Here is a 23,833-nt window from a genome sequence, read left to right on the forward strand (position 1 = left end):
TGGAGGAAATTTTGGAAGGATTGATGGTGACAAAACCGTATCACCTGCATACAAACTAATATTGTGCTCATCTTTGTTTATTTGTGTACCTTCAGTGGCACACAATTTCTTATGTATCGCTAGGCATTCAAAAGATTAATAAAAGGGGAGAGGAAAGAGTGGACAACCCTGCCCATTCCTCTTTCCAACTGAAAGACCGAGAAAAGAATTCCATTCGTCAGTACAGATGCAAGAGACAATATTGTAAAAGTCTTCAACCCAATTAAGGAAAATGGAACTAAAATAAAATTTTCCTAATACTGTCATAAGAAATGGCCATTCTGTTCTATCAAATTCTTTATCTGGAGTTAGGGAAAAGACTTGTGAAGCAGTCCTTGGTAACTGGGTTTGGTAATATAGGTGAAGAATTTTTCTTGTGCTATCAGTAGCAAGTCTGCCTTTCACAAAATACAATTGATATCTGAACAATTGAGAAAATCGTATTTTTAGGCAGGTTACTAGACTTTTGGTGATTTACTTTATATTCTATATTCAAAAGCATAATACTTAGGATGGAAATCTCAACAATTATCATAGTCTTTATTACTCTAATTTTGAAGATAAAGATGGTCCTCCTCTCATACAACATTAGCCCCTTTTGGAAAGTTTAATCAGTGACTTTAAGTAGAATAGGAAATATCTGGTCACATCTTTTATGAAAGTCTGTTGGATAGCCAGCTGATCCTGGTGCTTTGCCAGGGATTAGATTTTGTATAGCTTTTTCAATCTCATGTATCCAAATAGGGTTATCCATTAACCATTTTTCATATGCAGGACAGTGTTAAAGAAAAAACCTTCACCAAAGTGGATTTAAACCAGTTATTTCAGCAATGAATTGAATGAGGGTGAAGGTGAAAATTACACTTCCATTTCACTTACATCCCTTGGATGCCTGTTTGCCTGTTTCTTTATACCACCCTTCTCATTGTAGGTGGCTCAAGCACCACCTACTTCTTTGTTTATATGTAGAGCTGGTCAGAAATGTCCATCAAAACAAAATTTAAAAAGAAAAACTAGAAAAAAATCTTGAGAACTTTCATGAATTTTCCCCTATTTTCTGACCAGTTGTAGTTAGAAGTGATCATCTGTTGATCCCTTTTAGAGGTAACTCTCAGTGGGTCCATCAGTTGGAGAGATGTTTCCCTAAATATGAAAAAAGACACTGCTCAGACATGGTGAAAAATCTGTGTCTCTGTATACCTTTGAAGAACCGAATGCAAGTAAGTATGTATATCCATAATCACAGATTGTGCATGTCTTCCGGGATATCCAGGTGTATGAGTAGGTTAGCATGGGCTTGTGGCATGTGGTATCAGAACTAAGTGGGAGAGAAAGGACGACACTGGTGTCAGTAAAATAAAGACAAGGGAGAATTGAGGGTGCTATATAGAGGATTCCAAGCAGATGAACCAGTGTAAAGCTGACAAGATGTCATCCCATATCAACAACAGCTAGAAATTGACAGCTTTAAGATACAAGCTGAAAAGGGAAGAATCTGTACCACTTTATGAACTATTCAAACTCTCTATTTGAAAAATGCAGATTTATTGTGTTTCCTAGTTTTGAAGAAAATGGTCCCCTGTGAATCTGTTTCACCATGCTGTATTAGTTCAATAAAACTAAGTGTCAAATTGTTGGCAGTTTAATCTTTAACGGTATTCCACTGTCTGTTTTTTATGCTTTAAATTAGAAGCTGGATATTTCTCCTTTAGAATCTTTAAAGACTCCTGAAGGGAGAACTGTAGAAGTCAATCTGCACTTAAAAAGCTCTGCCACTACTAATGCATATTTCATGTCTGAACTGACAGCTATGCTAACAGCGGCACTTCCTATTTCTTTTAGTCCTTGTGGACAAGGAGCAGTTGTTGGCTATTTTTTTAATAGAAAACTGGTTATTTTTGTGATTGAAATGGTGATATGGGCAACTACGAGAAGATCTACTGGAATTTTGGAGGGGGGGGGGGTTTAGAGCACTTTTTTGTTACAATCTTTCTTGAGTTTGTACTCTGTGAGTCTATCCCAAACCAACTGTAATGTGTATAGACAGCAAGGGCTTCAATATTCAGGGGTATTGATATGTTGGCATTCATTAGTGCAAATGTTTACTACAAGATTTAATAGAGTCGGGGGAGGGGGCGGGGAGATAGTCTCTCTTCTTTCCTTTCCTCACTTCTTAACTTCACTCTATCAGGCAATGCTAACTGTAAAGGTGGAATGTTTATCTGTCTGTATTAGTTTTCGCTGTAGTTAATACTTCATAATGTCAGTTGCTTGGAAACCAGTGTTCTGTGGCCTCTTGCTGCTTGGCAGAAATCACTCTAATTGGCATGCTTCTAGCACTGTCATTGCTGGCAGTTTTCAGAATTTTTTTTCCAGAAGAAAAAATTTCCTTTTACATGAATGATGGCTCGCATTAATTAGACAGCAGTCATGGGCAAAGACATCTATTTAAGTATATGGATGTATGAATCATTATCTCTATTATCAGTCACTGGAAAAACTGCTATTTTGAGTTCCCATCAATGTTTCTGCCTTTCCAGGTTGTTCACTTCTCAATTTACTCCCCCACCCCCAAGGCAGAATGTGTGTGTATGTGTATGCAATTTTATATGTTTGTTGCTTATTCGATTTTACTGTCTATCTAAACACGTCACAGTGTAATTCCATGCAACATGATAAGTGACATATGTTTCCTCACAGATTTGAGAAGCTTTTAGCACTTACAATAGATTTGCTGTTTTTAGGTAATAGAATGCTACTGTTCCATGTATACCTTCCTTTATGTAGAGAGGTAAGGGGGTATGAGGCTCATCTTCTAGTTTCACTTGAAAATCTTGGACCAGTGGCATATGCAGATGCAACTCCAACAGCCTTAATGGAATTTCCCCTGCTTAAACAAGCAGCAAATTGGCCCCTTTATGTATAACATAAAATCACATTGTACCCTTCTGGAGGGCCCAGAAAACTTGAGGTTTATGTAGCAGAATTTTTGATTAATAGTTCCCTCAAAGAGGTTGGGAGAGGAGTTTGAGGTGTGACCTTGAAATCTCTGATTCACTCGTGTCAGCCCCATTGATTTAGGAATCCTTATGCCCTGAACACTTCTCTGAATGCTGCTCTGGAGGGATCCCCTAACCTGGTAGCACAACTCTCTAAGGCTAGAATTTTCAGCCCCAGCATGCCTGTATCCTACCACAAAAACATTAACGTCTGCAAAGAAAACTAGCAAAAATACCATCAGATAGGAAGCAGAGCATCCCACTGTTGAAGAGCGGCCTCCATATGCTTCCAGGAATGGTGGGGAAACAAGCCATGGTGATTTGGGGGCTTTCCTTTGCATTGTGCTTTTAATTGCTTCATGCCTCATAGCATGGGAAGAAAAGAGCCCCAAATAAAGATCAATCATTTCTATTTTGTGAGTTTGTATCTGTTTACCAAATCACATAGCTGTGAGTCTCAACATTGCAATGCCTTTTTCTGAGAGAGAGAGAGATTTTGCTTTATGCAGCAGTAGAAAAGAGCATTTCCTGTGTTTTAAAGTAATTGAAGTTTAATGAAAAACATTGTGAAACCTCTCTAAGTGCATAATAATAAATCAGTAACTGCACCCACTGATGTCTTATGATAGCTGTGTTGTATAGTCAGTTGAGGATCTTTATTTTTTTTCTACTGGTTTCTTATAGTCTTGCCCCAGTTACTGCCAGGAAACCTCCTAATACAATAAGAGAAACCACTGGGTGTATCAATTGTTTATTTTCTGACTGAGTCTCTCCTTGAGAATACACAGGGGATAATACATCTGTAATGCAGATCCTGATTTTAGTTTTGTTTTAACAAACGCATTTGGAGCACAAAATATTGTAGTCACAGAGAAGGATGGGCAAGAGAACAAAAAAAAAAGAGAGTATAAATGGGAATCTGCACCTGAAATAATGACCTTGTTTCAGATTGCAAGTCCTTCTTGCTACACAGGATGTGTTGATTTGGCACAGTACCACTTAATTGCTTAATAAGTTAGTGTGGTGAATACAGTATACTCCTGATATCCAGGTAGCTTGCAGGACACAGATTTTATTGGATCGTCGGAAGTGCAATACTCGAGACGGCACGAGTCATTCAGCAGCAGGGTGGCCTCCCCTGTGCACGGGGGCTCCTCCTCCTCCTCGTAGTCCTTGGCTAGGGGTCTCTGCTCTACCCACCTTGGACCGCAGCCTCCCTCCCTCACCTTACACCTGCAGCTATCAGCTGTCACTGGCCCTGCGACAGCGCAGGGAGCTCTCCGCAGTTCTACTGTCACAGCCCCACTCATTCACACCCGTGACAGCAGGTCTGCCGTGGGCTTCCTGCACTGCCGCAGGAGCTATTCAGCAGCAGGGCGGTGTGGCCAGGGGCTCGTCCTCTTCCCAATCCTGGCCAGAGGTTTCTGTTCTATTATCTGAACCTCCTCATTATCCCAGTCCCTTCCTTGTCCCCCATCATGAGATACATGCTGCGTAGGGGATGTCTCTCATGCTGGGGGACAAGGAAGGGATCTGGATAATGCTGAGGTTTTTTGGATAAATGGGAGTATACTGTAATATGTAATGACAGTGTATTTACAGTTTCTGTGGCTTATTAACTACATTTAATAAATGTTAATTTAATTATCAGGTACCCTACACTGTACTTTAGATGATAAAAATAATTTATGTTTGGTCTTTAATTGCATGGTACTTGCTGTGTAATTACCTAGCCAGTACATGCGAATTACCATGTTTCTGATTCTCCACTGCCTTTCCCTTTTGTGTAGTCATTCACACCTGTGCATTATGGGTTTAAAATGCTACCAAATCAGAATTTTCCATTCACTTACATCAGTGATCACATTTTAGATGGACTTTGCTCTCAGGAAGCCTAATTCTCATTTACTGTAAGACCACTGTACACAGTTCTGGCAGTCAAGTATCAGGGGGTAGCCGAGTTAGTCTGTATCCACAAAAACAATAAGGAGTCCGGTGGCGCCTTAAAGACTAACAGATTTATTTGGGCATAAGCTTTTGTGGGTAAAAGATCACTTCTTCAGATGCATGGAGTGAAAATTACAGATGCAGACATTATATAATGACACATGAAGGACTGGCAGTGGAAAGGGGCTTTAAAATACACGTTAAAAGGCAGCTTTCCGGTGCCAGAGGGTATAAAGCAGCCGATGTTAAATGAAAATTAGGCCCAGGTTCGACAGATGTAAATAATTATGCAAGATGCAAGGCAGTTAAGAATATAATTAAACAGTCTGCAGTTACTATAGTATCAGTCACAGGTATGGGACAGAGCCTCAGCTAGTATAAATCAGTGTACCTTCATTGACCTCAATAAGGCCAGGCTGATTTACGGTAAATGAGGATCTGGCCTATATATAATGTGTGCTCTGTAAATAAGAATAATACACTGTACTTGTGTAACAGCTTTTATCCCAGGGGCTCCAGCTGCTGTACAGACATTAACTACTTAATCCTCACAAACCCTGTCAAGTAGGTAAGGGACATACACAGCCCTGGTCTACACTACAGAGTTAGGTCGACATAAGGCAGCTTACATTGACCTAACTCAGTAAGTACCTACGCTAAAATGTAGCTCCCACCAATGTAACTTGCCCACTACACTGACATAATAGCTCCACCTCCGCGAGAGGCATAGTGCTAGGTTGATATAGTTAGGGCGATGGAGTGTCAGTGTAGACACTGTGTTGCTTACATCGACTGTTGCTGCCTTTCAGAAGCCATCCCATAATTCCCCACATTGACAGTTAAATCAATGCAAGCACACCTGGTGACGATGTGCACTGACGATGTGGACACACACAAGTGATTTAATTACTGTACTTTGATGTAACCGAGGTTGACTTGATTTTGTAGTGTAGACTTGCCCAGAGATCATTTCAAATATAGAAATGAAGCAACTTCTCAAGTGAAATGTGGCATCTGTATAATATCCATAGCAACACAATATAACAATTTGGGACAGGAAATTTAAAAAACCCCACTGTACCCAATTGAAACTGCATTGAGGAAACAAAAATTTAATTAACTGAACTGAAATTTGATGACACAGGGGTTATCACTTCTACAAAAATTGCCATGAAATCATTCATGACTACTGGTTGTCAGAATTTCAGTTTCATTAGCACTTTCAGCAGCACAGCACCTCTGAATCCATGCGAGAGCGCTGACTGCAAACTAAGTCAAAATGAAGAGGGCCAGCCACCATCAAACTAAGGAGGGGCAAGGGAGATCATTTTTTGGGGTAGAGAATTTGAAGGAATACCTAAGTGCAGGAAATGGTGATTCAGCATCACCATTTCCTGCACTTAGGTATTCCTTCAAATTCTCTACCCCAAATACTGATCTCCCTTGCCCCTCCTTAGTTTGAGAGATCTGATGGGATCACAGCCCAACATTGTATGGCTGCAGGTGATTCAAGTGTTCAGTCAATTTTGTCTTTAATCCCTGGATTTATAGTTTGCCATATTCAGAATGTTGTACTATATATTGTTTAGTTTTCATGTACTGTCATTCCAAAGCTTCCATAGTCTGAGTTTTCTGTTAAAAAAAAAAGAATGTGGCATTGTTCCATGAATTTTCCTGTTACAAAGAATCCTGGTCAAAAGGAAGCTAAGAGGCAACACAGGTCATGGCACTTGCTTTTCACCTCAGACGACTTGGGTTTGTAGTCACTTTGCCATTAGTGCAATGAGTTTGACAGTCCCTAGGAAACATTTACATCACAATACCTCCTGCACAATTTGGGAATTGGCAGAAGGCCCTTCACTGGATTAGTAGGGAGTTGCTGCAGATAAGGGTTGAGGTGCTTTAGTGGAATGTATGAAACTGCATTTAGAAAGCCTGTGCTGTGAACAGCTTTCAAATCAATGCCACCTATATTTTATTTGTTTATAAAATTGGCTATAAGCTGCTGCATGGAGCTAAATTCTTTCTTTATAGTGCCTAGGGACAGGGATGTACTCTACCATTAGCTCTAATCACATAGGAGCCTATATACCACTAAACCAAGAAAGCCTGTGTAAATGAGCCATCCTGTGGCGTGAAGGCTAACAACTCCCATGACCAAATAAATAACTTATATATACCTGGCTAGATTTGTTGGTAGCCAAAATAACACACATACAAACAAATACATGCATTTCTCTTGGCTCATAATCTGTAGTCATCAGGACTCTGAGGTAACATTTGACCTCGGGCGACAGAGCCTCAGCTGGTGTAAATAGGCCTAGTTCAGTGACAGTCAAGAGAGCTACACCCATTTACACCAGCTGAGTGAGGGTCTCACCACTTCTGCACAGTTGGTGTCCCTTGTTTCTTGTCTAGATTACTTATAATGATTCCTGTTTACATACTGTAGATGTGAGGATGGTAGTGAATTTGGTAAAATTTTATATACAGGGTCAAATACATCCCTGGCGTAACACCACTCAAGTTACTTAAATTGGCCCAGTGTATTTAAATAAAATGTAAATATGGTTTGGTTCGATGTTGCTGAAGTTTTTAACATCATTGTGTTAGCTTCTTAATGTCATCCTAACGCTGGATTTATGATCAAGAGAAACAAATTAATGGATTCCTTCAGTTTTGTTTGAGCCATTCCTGTGCAAAGAAATGCATCAGGTATCTTTAATCCTGGAGGCAGAAGCTTGACTCAGCAATGCTTTTATGGTGCTGCGTTACAATTAACTGATGACCCAGAGACCATAAAGGATTTAAAGAGTAATTTAATAAGCGTGGAGTAGTACTAAGTACTGAAAATATGCTTGCAATCAATTTGCTGTATACACAGTATGCTACTAGGTCATTCTTTTGTGCATGTGGTGGACCTTTATCTATAATAATTTATGCCTTTCAAGAAAAGTGAAGAATACTATTGCAAATCATTAGCACTCAAGAAACTCTTTTAATTTTCATGCTGACAAAGGTATTAACTTACCAAAAATAATATACATCCTTTTGTCTGAAAGACAGTTGAAAATCTGTGTTATGACTACAGTTGACTGAAGCTCAATTACTGTAATAAATGTATTCCAAATTTCATCTCAATTGCAATTGCATTTTAATGAATGATTCTCACCTACTTATCAATTTGGCAGCCAGGCTAAATTTATTAAGTTGTATAAACAGAGCATTCTGATGCTAGCATTTAAATGCAGAGATATTTGCTGTGCCATTGCTGAAATATACTGTAAATCTGCATTATATGAATATATGTCAATTACCTGTATATTCCAAGTTAGGATGTATTTCATTTTTTCTCCACACCAAAAGTCCATAGACTTCTAAGGTCTTTCTTGACCTTCTCTGGAATTGTGAATTTGTTGTTTAAATCTGGCACATTATAGCTTATACATACCTTTGCTGTGTTTTTTCACTAACCTGATTTATTTCTTTGTTACTACTTGGAAACTGGATAAAATTAATTAAGTGGAGTAGTTGTTTGTAGAGAACTCCATTTTGAAAGTCACATACAATTCTGAAGCACTTAGAGGAGAGGAAAGTGATCAGGAACAGTCAGACTATTCACCAAGGGCAAGTCATGCCTGACTAATCTAATTGCCTTCTATGACGAGATAACTGGCTCTGTGGATGAGGGAAAAGCAGTGGACATGTTGTTCCTTGACTTTAGCAAAGCTTTTGACACGGTCTCCCACAGTATTCTTGCCAGTAAGTTAAAGAAGTATGGGCTGGATGAATGGACGATAAGGTGGATAGAAAGCTGAGTAGATTGTCAGGCTCAATGGGTAGTGATCAATGGCTCCATGTCTAATTGGCAGCTGGTATCAAGTGGAGTGCCCCAAGGGTCGGTCCTCAGGCCAGTTTTGTTCAATATCTTCATTAATGATCTGGAGGATGGTGTGGATTGCACCCTCAGCAAGTTTGCAGATGACACTAAATTGGGAGGAGAGGTGGATACGCTGGAGGGTAGGGATAGGATACAGAGGGACCTAGACAAATTGGAGGATTGGGCCAAAAGAAATCTGATGAGGTTCAACAAGGACAAGTGCAGAGTCCTGCACTTAGGACGGAAGAATCCCATGTACCGCTACAGACTAGGGACCGAGTGGCTTGGCAGCAGTTCTGCAGAAAAGGACCTAGGGGTGACAGTGGACAAGAAGCTGGATATGAGTCAACAGTGTGCCCTTGTTGCCAAAAAGGCCAATGGCATTTTGGGATGTATAAGTAGGGGCACTGCCAGCAGATGAAGGGACGTGATTGTTCCCCTCTATTCGACATTGGGAAGGCCTCATCTGGAGAACTGTGTCCAGTTTTGGGCCCCACACTACAAAAAGGATGTGGAAAAATTGGAAAGCGTCCAGCAAAAATGATGAGGGGACTGGAACACATGACTTATGAGGAGAGGCTGAGGGAACTGGGGATGTTTAGTCTGCGGAAGAGAAGAATGAGGGGGGATTTGATAGCTGCTTTCAACTACCTGAAAGGGAGTTCCAAAGAGGATGGATCTAGACTGTTCTCAGTGGTAGCAGATGACAGAAAGAGGATGTCATAAATATAAAGGGAAGGGTAAACCCCTTTGAAATCCCTCCTGGCCAGGGGAAAGCTCCTCTCACCTGTAAAGGGTTAAGAAGCTAAAGGTAACCTCGCTGGCACCTGACCAAAATGACCAATGAGGAGACAAGATACTTTCAAAAGCTGGGAGGAGGGAGAGAAACAAAGGGGGTCTGTGTCTGTCTGTAGTCATCTTGGCCGGGGATAGACCAGGAATGGAGTCTTAGAACTTTTAGTAAGTAATCTAGCTAGGTATGTGTTAGATTATGAATTCTTTAAATGGCTGAGAAAAGAATTGTGCTGAATAGAATAACTATTTCTGTCTGTGTATCTTTTTTGTAACTTAAGGTTTTGCCTAGAGGGGTTCTCTATGTTTTTGAATCTAATTACCCTGTAAGATATCTACCATCCTGATTTTACAGGGGGGATTTCTTTATTTCTATTTACTTCTATTTTTTATTAAAAGTCTTCTTGTAAAAAACTGAATGCTTTTTCATTGTTCTCAGATCCAAGGGTTTGGGTCTGTGGTCACCTATGCAAATTGGTGAGGCTTTTTATCCAACATTTCCCAGGAAAGGGGGGGTGCAAGTGTTGGGAGGATTGTTCATTGTTCTTAAGATCCAAGGGTCTGGGTCTGTAGTCACCTAGGCAAATTGGTGAGGCTTTTTACCAAACCTTGTCCAGGAAGTGGGGTGCAGGGTTTTGGGAAGTATTTTGGGGGGGAAGACGCGTCCAAACAGCTCTTCCCCAGTAACCAGTATTAGTTTGGTGGTGGTAGCGGCCAGTCCAAGGACAACGGGGGGAATATTTTGTACCTTGGGGAAGTTTTGACCTAAGCTGGTAAAGATAAGCTTAGGAGGTTTTTTATGCAGGTCCCCACATCTGTACCCTAGAGTTCAGAGTGGGGGAGGAACCTTGACAGAGGAGTAATGGTCTCAAGTTGCAGTGGGGGAGGTTTAGGTTGGATATTAGGAAAAACTTTTTCACTAGGAGGGTGGTGAAGCACTGGAATGCGTTATCTAGGGAAGTGGTGGAATCTCCTTCCTTAGAAGTTTTTAAGGTCAGGCTTGACAAAGCCCTGACTGGGATGATTTAGTTGGGGATCGGTCCTGCTCTGAGCAGGGGGTTGGACTAGATGACCTCCTGAGGTCCCTTCCAACCCTGATATTCTATGATTCTAAGTGTTTGTTCACTGTTGGTTGTAGCCACATGTTCCTGTAGGCTTGCCAAGTAGATGACTGATTTTAGCATACAAAATTTAAAAAGCCCTTTAAGTCAGTTAAATCTTACAAAATTGTACTTAACCCATACTACTTCTATATTTCTTTCCCCAATATTGCTGATTATTGAAGCAGTTTGTGTGTAAAAGACATTTTCTGTTTTATCATTTTCTTTTTTTTTCACTCATTAGCTTTGATTCATTTTACAATCTTACTCTTTAGTGTTTATGGCATCGTAATCAATGCTTCTATAAGTGGAAGCTGCAGTATGAAAGAAGGAAAAACATCTTTTTTATCTTGATAATCATTAATAATGATCAGGAAAAATCAAATGAGAATGAAGCAAGAGTTTGCTATGTTGTTAAAAAAGAAATGAAATGTGTCAAGAGAGATCTCCTATGTGAAAACCTTGAAGAACAATTAGCTAGCCTGACTTTATTCCAGAATCCTTGTGAACTTATAAAGCACACGGCATCTCTCAATAAGGCCATGACTTTCTGAAAGCAGTGCTTTTACTTTGTTCCTGAGCCAGTACAGAAAGGTCTAGCAGAGAGATTACCTTCTGTCAGAACAAGAGAGGTGGAGTGACTGGCGTTTGCAATTGCTGGGCTCAAAGAATGGCAAATGGTTACCCTCCACAAGTAATTTGTCATAAACGCAGGCAGACAGGCAGGGAGGGAGGGAGCTACTCACCTTGAGAACTAGTGAACTAAATACTTGCTGTTTGCTACCTATATAATCTTTTTTCAGAGTAACAGCCGTGTTAGTCAGTATTCGCAAAAAGAAAAGGAGTACTTGTGGCACTTTAGAGACTAACCAATTTATTTGAGCATGAGCTTTCGTGAGCTACAGCTCACTTCATCCGATGAAGTGAGCTGTAGCTCACGAAAGCTCATGCTCAAATAAATTGGTTAGTCTCTAAGGTGCCACAAGTACTCCTTTTCTTTATATAATCTTTGGGAACTTTAAGGCATCTCTAATAAAAAAAAAAAAAAGGGTTTGGTTCCTTCTCAGTAAAATGAACCAGGCCCAGCTTCAATATAGATCTGTGTTAAAAGATTAGGTACCGCCTGACAACACTTAGTCCAAAACTCAGAAACACATTAATTTAGATGGATATGTTCTGTGCCAGGGTATGAACCATCATGTCTGACTTGGATCAGCTGCTACGTTCTAAAGGCTGCAGAGTAACCTATTATGCTATGCCATATCCGTTTCACTGCCATGGTGCGCTTTCTGTTTTCGGTACCTGCTATCATCCTACAGGGAATGCATTATGGATTCTTCTTTTTTCTCCTTACTGTAATGCCCTTCCCTGTTGTCTCCAAGTCACTGACAGACTTCACTGACAGCTTTCCTGTAGCTGACAATGAAGCTCAGTGGCAGCAGGTGGAATTTAGCAGCTAACAGGTGGCTTCAGGGCAATACCTGTCAGCTTGTGACAATCAAGCTAAGGTAGAAAGTGGCATGGTGGCCAAAAAGATACTATAAACTATAGTTAACCAAGAGGTTATTTAACCAGAGGAGAGAACAAAACCAGGATGAGCTCAACATATTTAACTAATGTTGTACAGACTGTGAGATACCAGGAATGACCTAATGGGACTGAAGAATCTTTCCATTCTTTATGCTTAGTGATATTTCTTCATCATCATGGTGCAGAAGAAAATATTTAAATTTGCTGATACTCAGTACATTTCGATTACCCTGTGTAATTAGAGTATATGGAATATGCAACCTTCTGTTGACACTTATGTCCTTGAACTATAGCTAAGCCAATCATCAGCATCAAACTGTAGCATCTCACCTGCATTCAAAGTATACTGACCAACACATCCAGTTTTGCGGAGAAGCTCCTGTTTTAGAACAGATCCCTATTTTGAGAGTTATTAGTTCCTCCACTATTTCTTAAACCAGATTGCCACTGTATGCACCTAAAGCATCTGATTGCCCACTCTCTTTATGCCAGTGTAATTCTATTGACTTCAAAGAAAATCACACTCAGTGGAAAATCAGGCTCAGAAAGTTCAGTGTAAGCTGGGACATCAAAGAAGAAGACTTCCAAACCAGCTGCCCTCTCCAGTTCATGTTACCGGTGTACTTGAGGAAAATGGATTATGCTTTTGGTGGGAGCTGAAAAAAACATATTAGTAAGCTGTGGAACTCATTGCCACAAGGTATCATTGAGGTCAAAAACTTAGCAAGATTCAGAGATTGGACATGTGTATGGATAACAAGAATATACAAAATAATAATAGTAAATAATAAAAAAAAAGTTTTGGAAAGGATATAAAACCTCATCCTTCAGAGCTTAAACCAGTCTCTATTGGGGAGGAGACTTCCCCAATGTGCAGGTTATCCCATAACTGTGTACTACAGGGTTCCTTGCAGTGAAGCACATAGGACTGGCCGCTGTCAGAGCCCATATACGGGACTAGATTGACCATGTATCTGATCCAGTAAGACAATTCCTATGTTCCTATGAAATGAAGGAGAGAGAATTCTTCAACTCTCTGTTGTTTATATTACTAGAGCCTCTGGGTGCTGATGTTTGAAGAGGTCTCTGTCTATGTTGTACCATGTGATTCATGGCCTTTACTCTCTCCTACAGTGTGGGTATATTCTACATTGTATCCTGGCTAGCTCTGGGGCTTGACAACAACAACAAAAGGATATTTGCTATTTTCAGGTTGTGGTTTATAAACTCACATTTCTCACCTGGAAGTATAAAGTTAGATAGAGTCTCTAAAGCTTACTTTATGAGTTTTGAGTAGCTGTTTCCAGGGAACTTGTTGCAATAGGTCTGTCAAGCTAATTATTATTATCTTTCTTTCTACAGTTTCTGCAGTCTCTCTGAAATGTCCTTTACTTTCTAGTAGGGCTGTCAATTAATTGCAGTTAACTCACACGATTAACTAAAAAAAATGAATTGCGATTCATCACATTTTTAATAACACTGTTAAACTATAGAATACCAATTGAAATTTATTAAATATTTGTGGATGTTTTTCTACATTTCCAAATATATTGATTTCAGTTACAACACAGAATACAAAGTGTACACTGCTCACTTTATATTATTTTTATTACAAATATTTGCACTGTAAACATGATAAACAAAAGAAACAGTATTTTTCAATTTGCCTCATACAAATACTGTAGTGCAATCTCTTCATTGTGAAACTTCAACTTACAAATGTAGGGTTTTTTGTTACATAACTGCACTCAAAACCAAAACAATGCAAAACTTTAGAGCCTACAAGTCCACTCAGGGTTGCTTCTCCTTCAGCCAATCCTTAAGACAAACAAGTTTGTTTACATTTACAGAAGATAATGCTGCCCACTTCTTATTTAAAATGTCACCAGAAAGTGAGAACAGGCATTTGCATGGGACTTTTGTAGCCGGCGTTGCAAGGTATTTACATGCCAGATATGCTAAACATTTGTATGCCCCTTCATGCTTCGGCCACCATTCCAGACGATGTGCTTCCATGCTGATGACGCTCGTTAAAAAAATAATGTGTTAATTAAATTTGTGACTGAACTCCAAGGGGGAGAATTGTACCTCTCCGGCTCTATTTTACCTGCATTCTGCCATATATTTCATATTATAGCAGTCTCGGATGATGACTCAGCACATGTTGTTCATTTTAAGAACACTTTCGCTGCAGATTTGACAAAACATTAAGAAGGTACTAATGTGAAATTTCTAAAGATAGCTACAGCACTCAACCGAAGATTTAAGAATCTGAAGTGCCTTCCAAAATCTGAGCGGGATGAGGTGTGGAGCTTGCTTTCTGAAGTCTTAAAAGAACAATACTCCACTGCAGAAACTACAGAACCCAGACCACCAAAAAAAAAAAATCAACCTTCTGCTGGTGGCATCTGACTCAGATGATGAAAATGAACATGCATTGGTCCGCACTGCTTTGAATTGTTATCAAGCAGAACCCGTCATCAGCATGGATGCATGTCGTCTGGAATGGTGGTTGAAGCATGAAGGGACATACAAATCTTTATGCATTTGGCACATAAATATCTTGCAACACTGGCTACAATAGTGCCATGAAAACACCTGTTCTCACTGTCAGGTGTCAGGTGGTCACCCACTCCTGCCTTAAAAGGCTTAAAACAGCTCAGGAAGAGGGCTGTGGCAGGGAAGGAAAAGCAGGACTGATTGGGGGAAGCAGCCTCAGCTGGGAGCCATGCCCCAATCCGGCTACGGCTGGCTTAATGAGGGCCCAGATGGCCCTTATAAGAGGGCTGGGGCCAGAAGCCAGAGCGAGAGTCTCTTCTAGCTGCTGGGGAGTGTACCAGGGTACCTGAGGTGAAGCGGAGCTGGGGAAGGTCAGAGGAGCTGGGAGGCTCCAGACTGGAAAAGCCCCAGGCTGCAGGCCTGGCATACTGTCTAAGACAGGGTACTGGGGTTGCAACAAGGCAGCCCACGGGTAGGCGGAGGCAGCAGGTCCAAACCCCCCTTGCCTATGATGACTGGCTTATACAGACTGCAGTCAGCCCCAGTGAAAGGGGGCTGGATGATGACTGGCAGTAGCCCATAGGCTGAGGCAAGGTGGGGATAGAGGATGGGGGTTCCTCGGGGAGGGGAGACCCAGACCTGTGGGGTATTGCCTGGAGGGGCGGCACCCCAGGTAAAAGGGCACCGAGGTCCGGGAGGGAGGTAAAAAGAGCTAATTCCCAGACAACCAGCAGGAGGCGCTGCTGGGTGAGTCTGCGCCCCATTACAGTGAACAAGAAATGGGCTGCATTATCTCCTGCAAATGTAAACAAACTTGTTTGTCTGAGCGATTGGCTGAACAAGAAATAGGACTGAGTGGGCTTCTAGACTCTAAAGTTTTACATTGTTTTATTTTTGAATGCGGGGGGGGGTTTGTACATAATTCTACATTTGTAAATTCAATTTTCATGATAAAGAGATTACACTACAGGACTTGTATTAGGTGAATTGAAAAATGCTATTTCTTTTGTTTTTTACAGTGTAAATATTTGTAATCAAAAATAAATGTAAAGTGAGCACTGTAAACTTTGCATGCTGTGTTATAAATGAAATCAATATATTTGAAAATGTAGAAAACATCCAAAAATATTTAAATAAATGGTATTCTATTATGGTTTAACAGTGCGATTAATCATGATTAATTTATTTAATCGCTTGACAGACCTACTTCCTAGATTTTACATCTTCTCGTCCTGCTGACATACAGTAAGACCAGCTTGATTTTCCTCTTTGGCCTCCTTCCCCACCTTACGCACGCATGTTTGGCGATGCTTTCATTCGTGATCTGCTGAAAAAATGTTGCCTGGTTCCCTCGGGTTACCACTGAGATGCAAGATTTTAGGGAGTTGGAAAAGGCCATATTTGAACTTTCACTGCATTAAAAAAATATCATTCATTTCAACTGACATTTTGGGCCATCTCAGAGTTTGGTAAAAAAAATTTTAACAGTTCTCACAAAATTTGCTACTACTGAGATATGAGAGTATCTATGCGCCTCTCTGGTGTATTTATTTCTAATTTATGGGATCATTTTTCGAACCTTCCCATTTGACCAGTCAAATACACAAGTGTCTAGACCCTCCTCAATGCCAACATGTAACTCCTAACAATGATTAAAGGAAGGGAAATGCCCTTCAGAGAGAAGACCTAAAAACATCACTGGGTTTGCCTGGCTTCATCTATACAGTTTATGGGTTTTGATTTTCTTTTAAATTCTGCAATCCCGTGATTTATTGGCAGGCATTTGATCAGTTCAGTGAAGCAGGGTCGGGGGTATTTCCACACTCTTCAGAAAGAAACATTGGAGAGGAAGAATGCACTGAAATTAGCACAGCAAAAACAAAAGGAAAAATGGCGAACTGAATGGCAGCCACCCAGAGACTCATCAGATGAGGAAGACTCAGATGAAGAGCTAACTGAGTAAGTGGGTTTTTGGTATTTTTGGGGACTTGAGAATCAAAGGTTTTGAAAGAGGCAGTTTCAGAATTAAACTCATTGTCACTGCCGTCAAAGCTGGACATTTGATTCACTGTTGGAAGATTAATCCCTCCTCATATAAGGCCTTTCTTGAGTCATATGCAGACCCCAAATTTTCAACTTACACACTTACATTAGGGCAACAAATTCTGCATTTGAACCCTCTGATTGGCACTGTTGTGCCTTAAGTGAGTAATCAGCCACCTACATGCTAACTTCAACACCAAGATATGGAACTTGGAGCCTTAACACAGATGCCTGAGGTGGAATAGTCCCTCTCATATGAAACAAAAACTTGACGTGCTTTAAAATTCAGTTAATAGAGTGGAAACTTGATTCATGAATGTGGAGCAAAAATGCTTGAGAAACAGTACAAAAAGAGGAAGAGGCCTGGACGGGAGGAGGGCTGGTGGGTGGAGGGAAATCTTCAGAGCCAGCTGAGGAGAGCTGGCTGTGTGAGGAGAAGACATTGGTGCACAGGAGGTCTACAGTGCTTAGCTCTCTAAATTGACCCACCTAAGAGTTGTTCCTGCCATGCCACAAAAGAGGAACATGGGGCTTAGGGCCAGATTTGTACAGGTATTTAGACCTCTAAAGATGCATGTAGGTGCTTAGTGGAATTTTCAGTAGTACCTAGGTTGAAATCCATAGGAATGAGGTACCAGGCACTTGTGAAAATCCCACTGGGTTCCTATCTCCATCTTTGGGGGCTAAATATCTATAACACTCTGGCCCTAAAGCATTAAGAACACTTTGGGATGGCACACAAAACAGAGTGGCCTATTTGTGTTCATTTGGTACTGTCTTTCTCTCCTTCTCGCACTCCCCACTCTGTTTAGTTTCATGCAATCCCAAACTTCCCATTACATTGCTGCTGGTAGCTGAGATTATCGTTAGTAATAATTATGCTTCCTCCACTGAGATTTGCTAACCACTGGACTATTCTTCCTCTCAGAATCTGTTTTGTTTATTCAGTAATTCTCTATTTGTTTTTAATAATCATTTCTAGCTATGCAGGAGTTGAACAGATGAAGTGTTGAATTTTAAGCCTGCATCCAAACAATTTGATTTTTACTTTTCTGCCATGCTCTCTTTTCCACCCACTCCCACTCTCTCTGTGTAGGTTCTGTTTGGTCTGGACTTCAATATTCTCTAACTAGATAGGCTACTCTGAAGTTTTGTGTTGTCAGATACTGTGTATATATTCCTGCTTCTCTTTGGGCCTAAGAATTACAAAACCTCAAAAGATGCTGGAGACCGCAGTCTCCTAGTGGAGATGGGTCATGCAGGAAGGGTGAATGGAAGGGAGCTAGCTGGAAGCAGCAGCAAATCTCAGTGGGGCTTAGGACGTTGGAGACCTGGGTGAAAGTGCTTGCTTCACCGCAGACTCCCTGTGTGACCTTGGGCAAGTCATTTAGGGCCAGATTTGTTAACATCTTTTAAAAATATTTTTGTCAGTGTAGCTTATTTTGATCTCTGAACCAGTAAAAGCTATACTGGCAATAGCTCCTTTTTGCTGTTACCAACTGCATCTAGACGAGGGCTTTTGCCCTTATAGAACTGTTGCACACACAAAAATCACACCCCTCATGTAGATCTGGCCAAGGGAGTAAGGTTGGTATCAATGACTACTTAGTTGCTCAGCGTTTTACTTATCGTTCCCTCCAACTGATTTTTAAAAGATCTTTTAAATTCTGGCATCTAATCTCTAAAAAAGCAAATCTTTAGACTTGGGTGGACCAAATGCAGAATTAGGGTTGAGGTCCCTGATTCTCCTAACTGGAAATTTGGTTACTGAGCTGCCCTCTTCTAGTATGTGTGGGATGGGATAAGAATGCACACTGAAACTAATGAAAGAAATGCACTCTGTTGGCAGGCCTTTGTTTATATATGCAAACTGTCCAATGTAATTTATGCAGAGGCAGGATCCCTGCTAGCAGGTGTTAGTTTCATCCTTGTCATGTTATTCATGTTTGCTTGATGCTGTGGCAGGCAGTTAAAAAGCTGTTTTCAGTCTATGTGGGGAAAATAGGGATTGTTATCTGTTATTTCACTCCTGGCTGTAGCAGTGCTGAATTTAAAAACTGGGAACTCAGGGGAGATAAGAAGGGTGTAAAGCAGTTTAAAGACTGCTTTGGAGGGGATCTCTTAGGTTCTTTTCAACAGATAAAATCTAGCGTCAGCCTTCTTCATAAGGATTTTTATATACAACTTAAAATACAGCATTTTACTATAGCTTCTACTGAGGATAATGAAAATCTCAGCTGAAGCTATTGAATGTTTTGCATTTTTTCATGACTTGATTATCTTGCACTTTGGAGAAACACACTATTGCTCAAGCAAACCTTAAAACAGAAGCTTTTAAGGTATAACAACAAAAAAGGTCTATAAAAAGCCATCATGAAGTTCCAAAATTTTTCTTATTTACTTTACCTCCTTGATTCTTTTCATTAACAAATCAAAAGATGATTTTGCTAGCTGTGGGCATGATGAACTCTGCCAGTGGTAGGAAAATCTAAGTTGTGTTCTTTCTGCCTCTGACCTAATCAGAAATGAATGTTCTGCAATCAGAATTTATTGGACAGTTTTATGACTGGTATGCAAAGAAGAGCAGTATCTAGCACTCTTGCATAGTTATCTTGATTTTATAGTTCAAAGAGGAGTAAATAAATCTTTTTCCCTCAAGTAAGACTCGAAGACAAACAGGGGCAGATATTTTAGGCCTAATTCTCCACTTCATTACCTCAATTTTATGCCAGAGTATAAATGGAGATGCACCAGTATAAAAACAGTGTAAGAACTGTAGAATCACAGCCACTGAGTTAAGAAGGCACCTTTTGTATAGTCCCTCTTCTCATAGGACTGGGCGTGTTTGTATCGGCTTAAATGGGTTATAGATGAGCAGCCAAAACCATTCTTTCAGCATCTCTCTGACTGTTGACAATGGACTGATGCTTTTACATTTAATTTTGTGAGGCTTCTTACTATAATAAATACAATCCACTACAGTGGTTTATTTTACACAGATTGTGCACCTTTGCCAGTAGAGGCTAATAAAGATGTTCTTTTCAAGTGTCTTAAATGGTGACAGACTCATCACTTTGTAGCAGTATTTATCTGAGTGTCCTGTGGTAACAAAGATCTGGAAAGCTGTAAGTAAGATTCAAATTAACCTGATTCCTACAGTACCTGTATATAGGGGGATCTGCATATAAGACAAATTAACGGTCACTATCCAATTTAGGAATGACCAGAGATATGTTAGTAAATAGGAAATAGTAGATATTTAATTGCTGGAATTCTCAGCTCCCAAGAAGTTCAGTCATAAAGTCACATCAGCAAGGATCTAATAGAGCACCTAATTTCCCTGTCAATGCAGGAATGTTTCATATATTTCTCCAGTGTAATGCTTAAGCTACCACTTGGGGGTAGTTTAGTTGAAATCATATATATGGTAAATATAGTTACATTATTGTGTGGTTTGAGAAATAGTTCAGATTTTTGGAACCCTAAAATATGTACTTGACATAAAAGCTTAGTTCTGATAAACTATTTGTTTATATATGTTGTGACAGGGTCGGGCCAGATGGCTACAGAACAGTAATAGAAGGCAGATATATTAGTCCCAGGTTAAATAGGTCCCTTTTCCCTGGGTAAGGTAACATGAATAATTAGAAACCTGCCGCCAATGCCATCCCAGAAATCAGTAGAGAGAGGAGAAACACCCTTCCTCTTATTGGTTCGGCGTGCAGGACTTATGAGTAACTCCGAAATGTGGAAGGTTGTAACAGTTTCAATGCTGGCAGTCGGACTTTCTTTAGGGCTCATAGAGAAGAAGAAAGAAAGTCTGATTTGGGGAAGCATGAAAATGTGCTGTTTTGCACAATGGAACCTCTGAGTTACACAACCATGTTCACTTTGGGTCAGCGTAAATGTCTAATGTAGAATGTAACTTTGACTGCTTTGGGTGAAAAAGAGTCTGCTTCCAAAGATGTGATGTCAGACAGACTGTACCTATAAATGTGACTGCAAGACTCTTCAGTTGTGACAGTCCGAGGTAAATCCCATTAGACTGCAGCCTTGATCCCTTCTGTAGTATCAAACATATTAGGCAGAGCTGAATAGCCACACATTTCTTCATTTCTGAATTAGCTAAAGAACACTGAGATATCTGATAGTTCATTTAGTGTAACAGTGGGTGCCTAGGCAGTATATGAGTCACTTAACTCAATGTTGAGATGAATGTTGCCATGCTAATGTTGTATCTGCTATCACATTTGCTTTGCTTTAGAAAAATTGTAGCAGTGGAATGCCAGGAGCACATCTTTTTTCTTTTGATTCCGGCTACACACATCTTATAATTAGCAGCAGGGGGCTCACTCTAAAGTTCTGTTCCATATTCATAAAGAGAACCTTTTTCCAGAAGGGTATTCAGTCATCTAAGAGGACTCTGTTCTCCAAATTCTGCATATACTTTTAAGAATTCTGACTCTGACCTTACCTGCCAGCTATTCTGATGTGGGCAGTATCATTTCAGATTTACATCAATTTATCATATTACTGGTTACAGAATACACTGTTGTCTGTTCATTGTAGACCCACTATAAGTTTTTGCATAGCCGTGTCCTTGGAGTGTTCTGCTAAGTAGCATCCATGAAAAAGCAAACTGATATCACAGCCTTATGCACTTGATATTTTTCCCTCCTCCTGCTCTTCACTTTTTGTCCTGTTCCACTATCACTCAGTTATTTAATGCAGTGATGAATGCCGGAAAACCTGCCTCATTTCATAGAATATCAGGGTTGGAAGGGACCTCAGGAGGTCATCTAGTCCAACCCTCTGCTCAAAGCAGGACCAATCCCCAATTTTTGCCCCAGATCCCAAATGGCCCCCTCAAGGATTGAACTCACAACCCTGGGTTTAGCAGGCCAATGCTCAAACCACTGAGCTATCCCTCCCCCCGACATTTATTCATGTCTTCATAACTCTTCCTCTGCTGCACACACGCTTCTTCACACAGTCTTATTAACTGTCAGTTTTAAAAGCTTGCTTCACCTGCCCCCAGTCTAACAAGGCAGACAAGCTTTGACAATTCATGTGGGATACAGAGGTTTTTGTTTTATTTTTCATGGTGTATCATGGAACACTATACAAGACGTTGTGTCGTCTTGTCCCAGGATGATGATAATCTACCCAAGAAATTTTTATCCGGGGGAACTACCTCCTATTTCAGCTAAGTCCATTGCCTCGCTATCTTTGGAAACCCCATTTTTGTGCTAGAAATTACACCAGGTATGCAGATATAGTCAAATCCACCAGCTCGCAATTCAGAGCCAGCCAGCAGCGTCATGCCCTGATACAGAAGCCCTACAGAGTAAATTGTGAAAATAAAATTTCTTATGGCAACTCCAACTTCCTAACAAGTGACAGTGCATAAACCAAAGGTTTCACTCAGCTTCACATACTGTGCTTATTACCTTATGTATGAGGCCTTCCAGTGACATACTAAGCTATGTGATTGACATTTGTCACCTAGGATTCCTTCTCCATTCCTCTCCACTTCCTGGGAAAAAACTTGTGTGTGGATTTTGTTGTTGGTATGAAGTGCTATGTGCTTTTATTTGTGAAGGTACAGCTGAAGAACTGCACTTGGAATGGAGAGTGGCATAATTTGAGGTGATTCTTACTGTTTGTCTACACAAACTGTTCATGGCAAGCTACTGTGTGACACCCCCACCCCCCACCCCGCACTAGCTTGCCATCGTCTAACTGTCTGTGTGGATCCTGGTGATGCACGTAACAGTTTGTTAATGTGCTTTGATCTAGTCTTCTTTGAAATGGGACTGGATCAAAGTATATTAACAAGTAGTTGGTGTGCATCAACAGGGTCTGTGTGGACAGTTAGTCCGCAGCAAGCTAGTGATGGGGAGATTGACACCCCAGCTTGCCACAAACTAAATGTTCATGTAGACATGCCCTTAGTTCCTGTGGGAGTGAATTCTGCAATCTTGGACTGACCCTGGACAAAATTCTGTTTCCTGCATTAATGAACTTTATAATAGATCATTCTACTTTGCCATGGAAGCAGAGATGATGATAGCAGTCTTGATCCCAGAATGAGAAGCAATCTTTTAAGTATTCTGAGATCAGATCATTACGACCCCTGAAGATGAGGATTTGGAACTTGAATTTGTCATGCTGTTGTATGGGGAGTCAATGTAGTGAGTAGAGGAAGGTTTTGATGTGCTTGCAGAAACCCATATCACTGCAGTTATGCTTGCCACATTCTGTACTAATTAGTTTCTTTAGAAAAAAGAAAAGGAGGACTTGTGGCACCTTAGAGACTAACCAATGTATTTGAGCATAAGCTTTCGTGAGCTACAGCTCACTTCATCGGATGCATTCAGTGGAAAATACAGTGGGGAGATTTATATACACAGAGAACATGAAACAATGGGTGTTACCATACACACTGTAACGAGAGTGTTTCTTTAGGTCTCAAGCTTTCATACCCAGATTACGTTGTTACATTGTATACATTGTTATAGTCTAGCCAGAAGGCAATGAAGACCAAACTGGGCCATGGTTAACAAAGACATGACAAAGAATCCTATCCAACTAGAGATGGTAAAAGGAGTTTCTGGTGGATGCTGCTCTGTGCAAGTTCAGTCTCAGGGAGGAGTCCAGGAGGAATTTCAAACTTAACTTGTGTGGGTATGCATCTTCAGTCAGTGGAGACTGTACCATAACTGCAAACTCCTCAGTGTTTTTTTCTGCTAACCAACAAAACCTCCATTTTGCTAGGATTCAGATTCCAAAGACTTCTCTTCAGCTGTGAGCTGGTATTGCTCAAGCACTGGGTGAGATGGCTAACAGTAACTTTGTATGTTGTAAGGGATAGATAGATATATGTACCATATGCATACTGTTGACATGTGAGCCGAGCCTGCAACATCCACCAGTTTTACTGGGGCTGTTTCTCCACCATCTAGCTCCTTGTGTAGCTATTTATTTACACTTGTGCAAAATGG

General features: G+C 40.5%; 1 protein-coding gene across 6 annotated transcripts in view; it reads left to right on the forward strand.

The window, feature by feature from the left end:
* The window catches only part of CCDC60 (coiled-coil domain containing 60), a 113,365-nt gene that overhangs the window by 61,834 nt on the left and 27,698 nt on the right, over positions 1-23,833 (forward strand). For 5 of the 6 annotated variants that reach the window (XR_012155064.1, XM_073312894.1, XM_078848951.1 and 2 more), the window contains one exon: positions 16,566-16,745. The exons of the other annotated variant lie outside the window; for it this stretch is intronic. Coding sequence is in view for 4 of the 5 variants with exons in the window: in XM_073312894.1 (XP_073168995.1) it covers positions 16,566-16,745 (180 nt within the window). In the remaining variant the exon portion in view is untranslated. The remainder of the gene's footprint in view (positions 1-16,565; positions 16,746-23,833) is intronic. 6 annotated transcript variants of the gene reach the window in all.

The sequence above is a fragment of the Lepidochelys kempii genome, chromosome 15, assembly GCF_965140285.1.
Source record: "Lepidochelys kempii isolate rLepKem1 chromosome 15, rLepKem1.hap1, whole genome shotgun sequence".
Classification (NCBI taxonomy): domain Eukaryota; kingdom Metazoa; phylum Chordata; order Testudines; family Cheloniidae; genus Lepidochelys; species Lepidochelys kempii.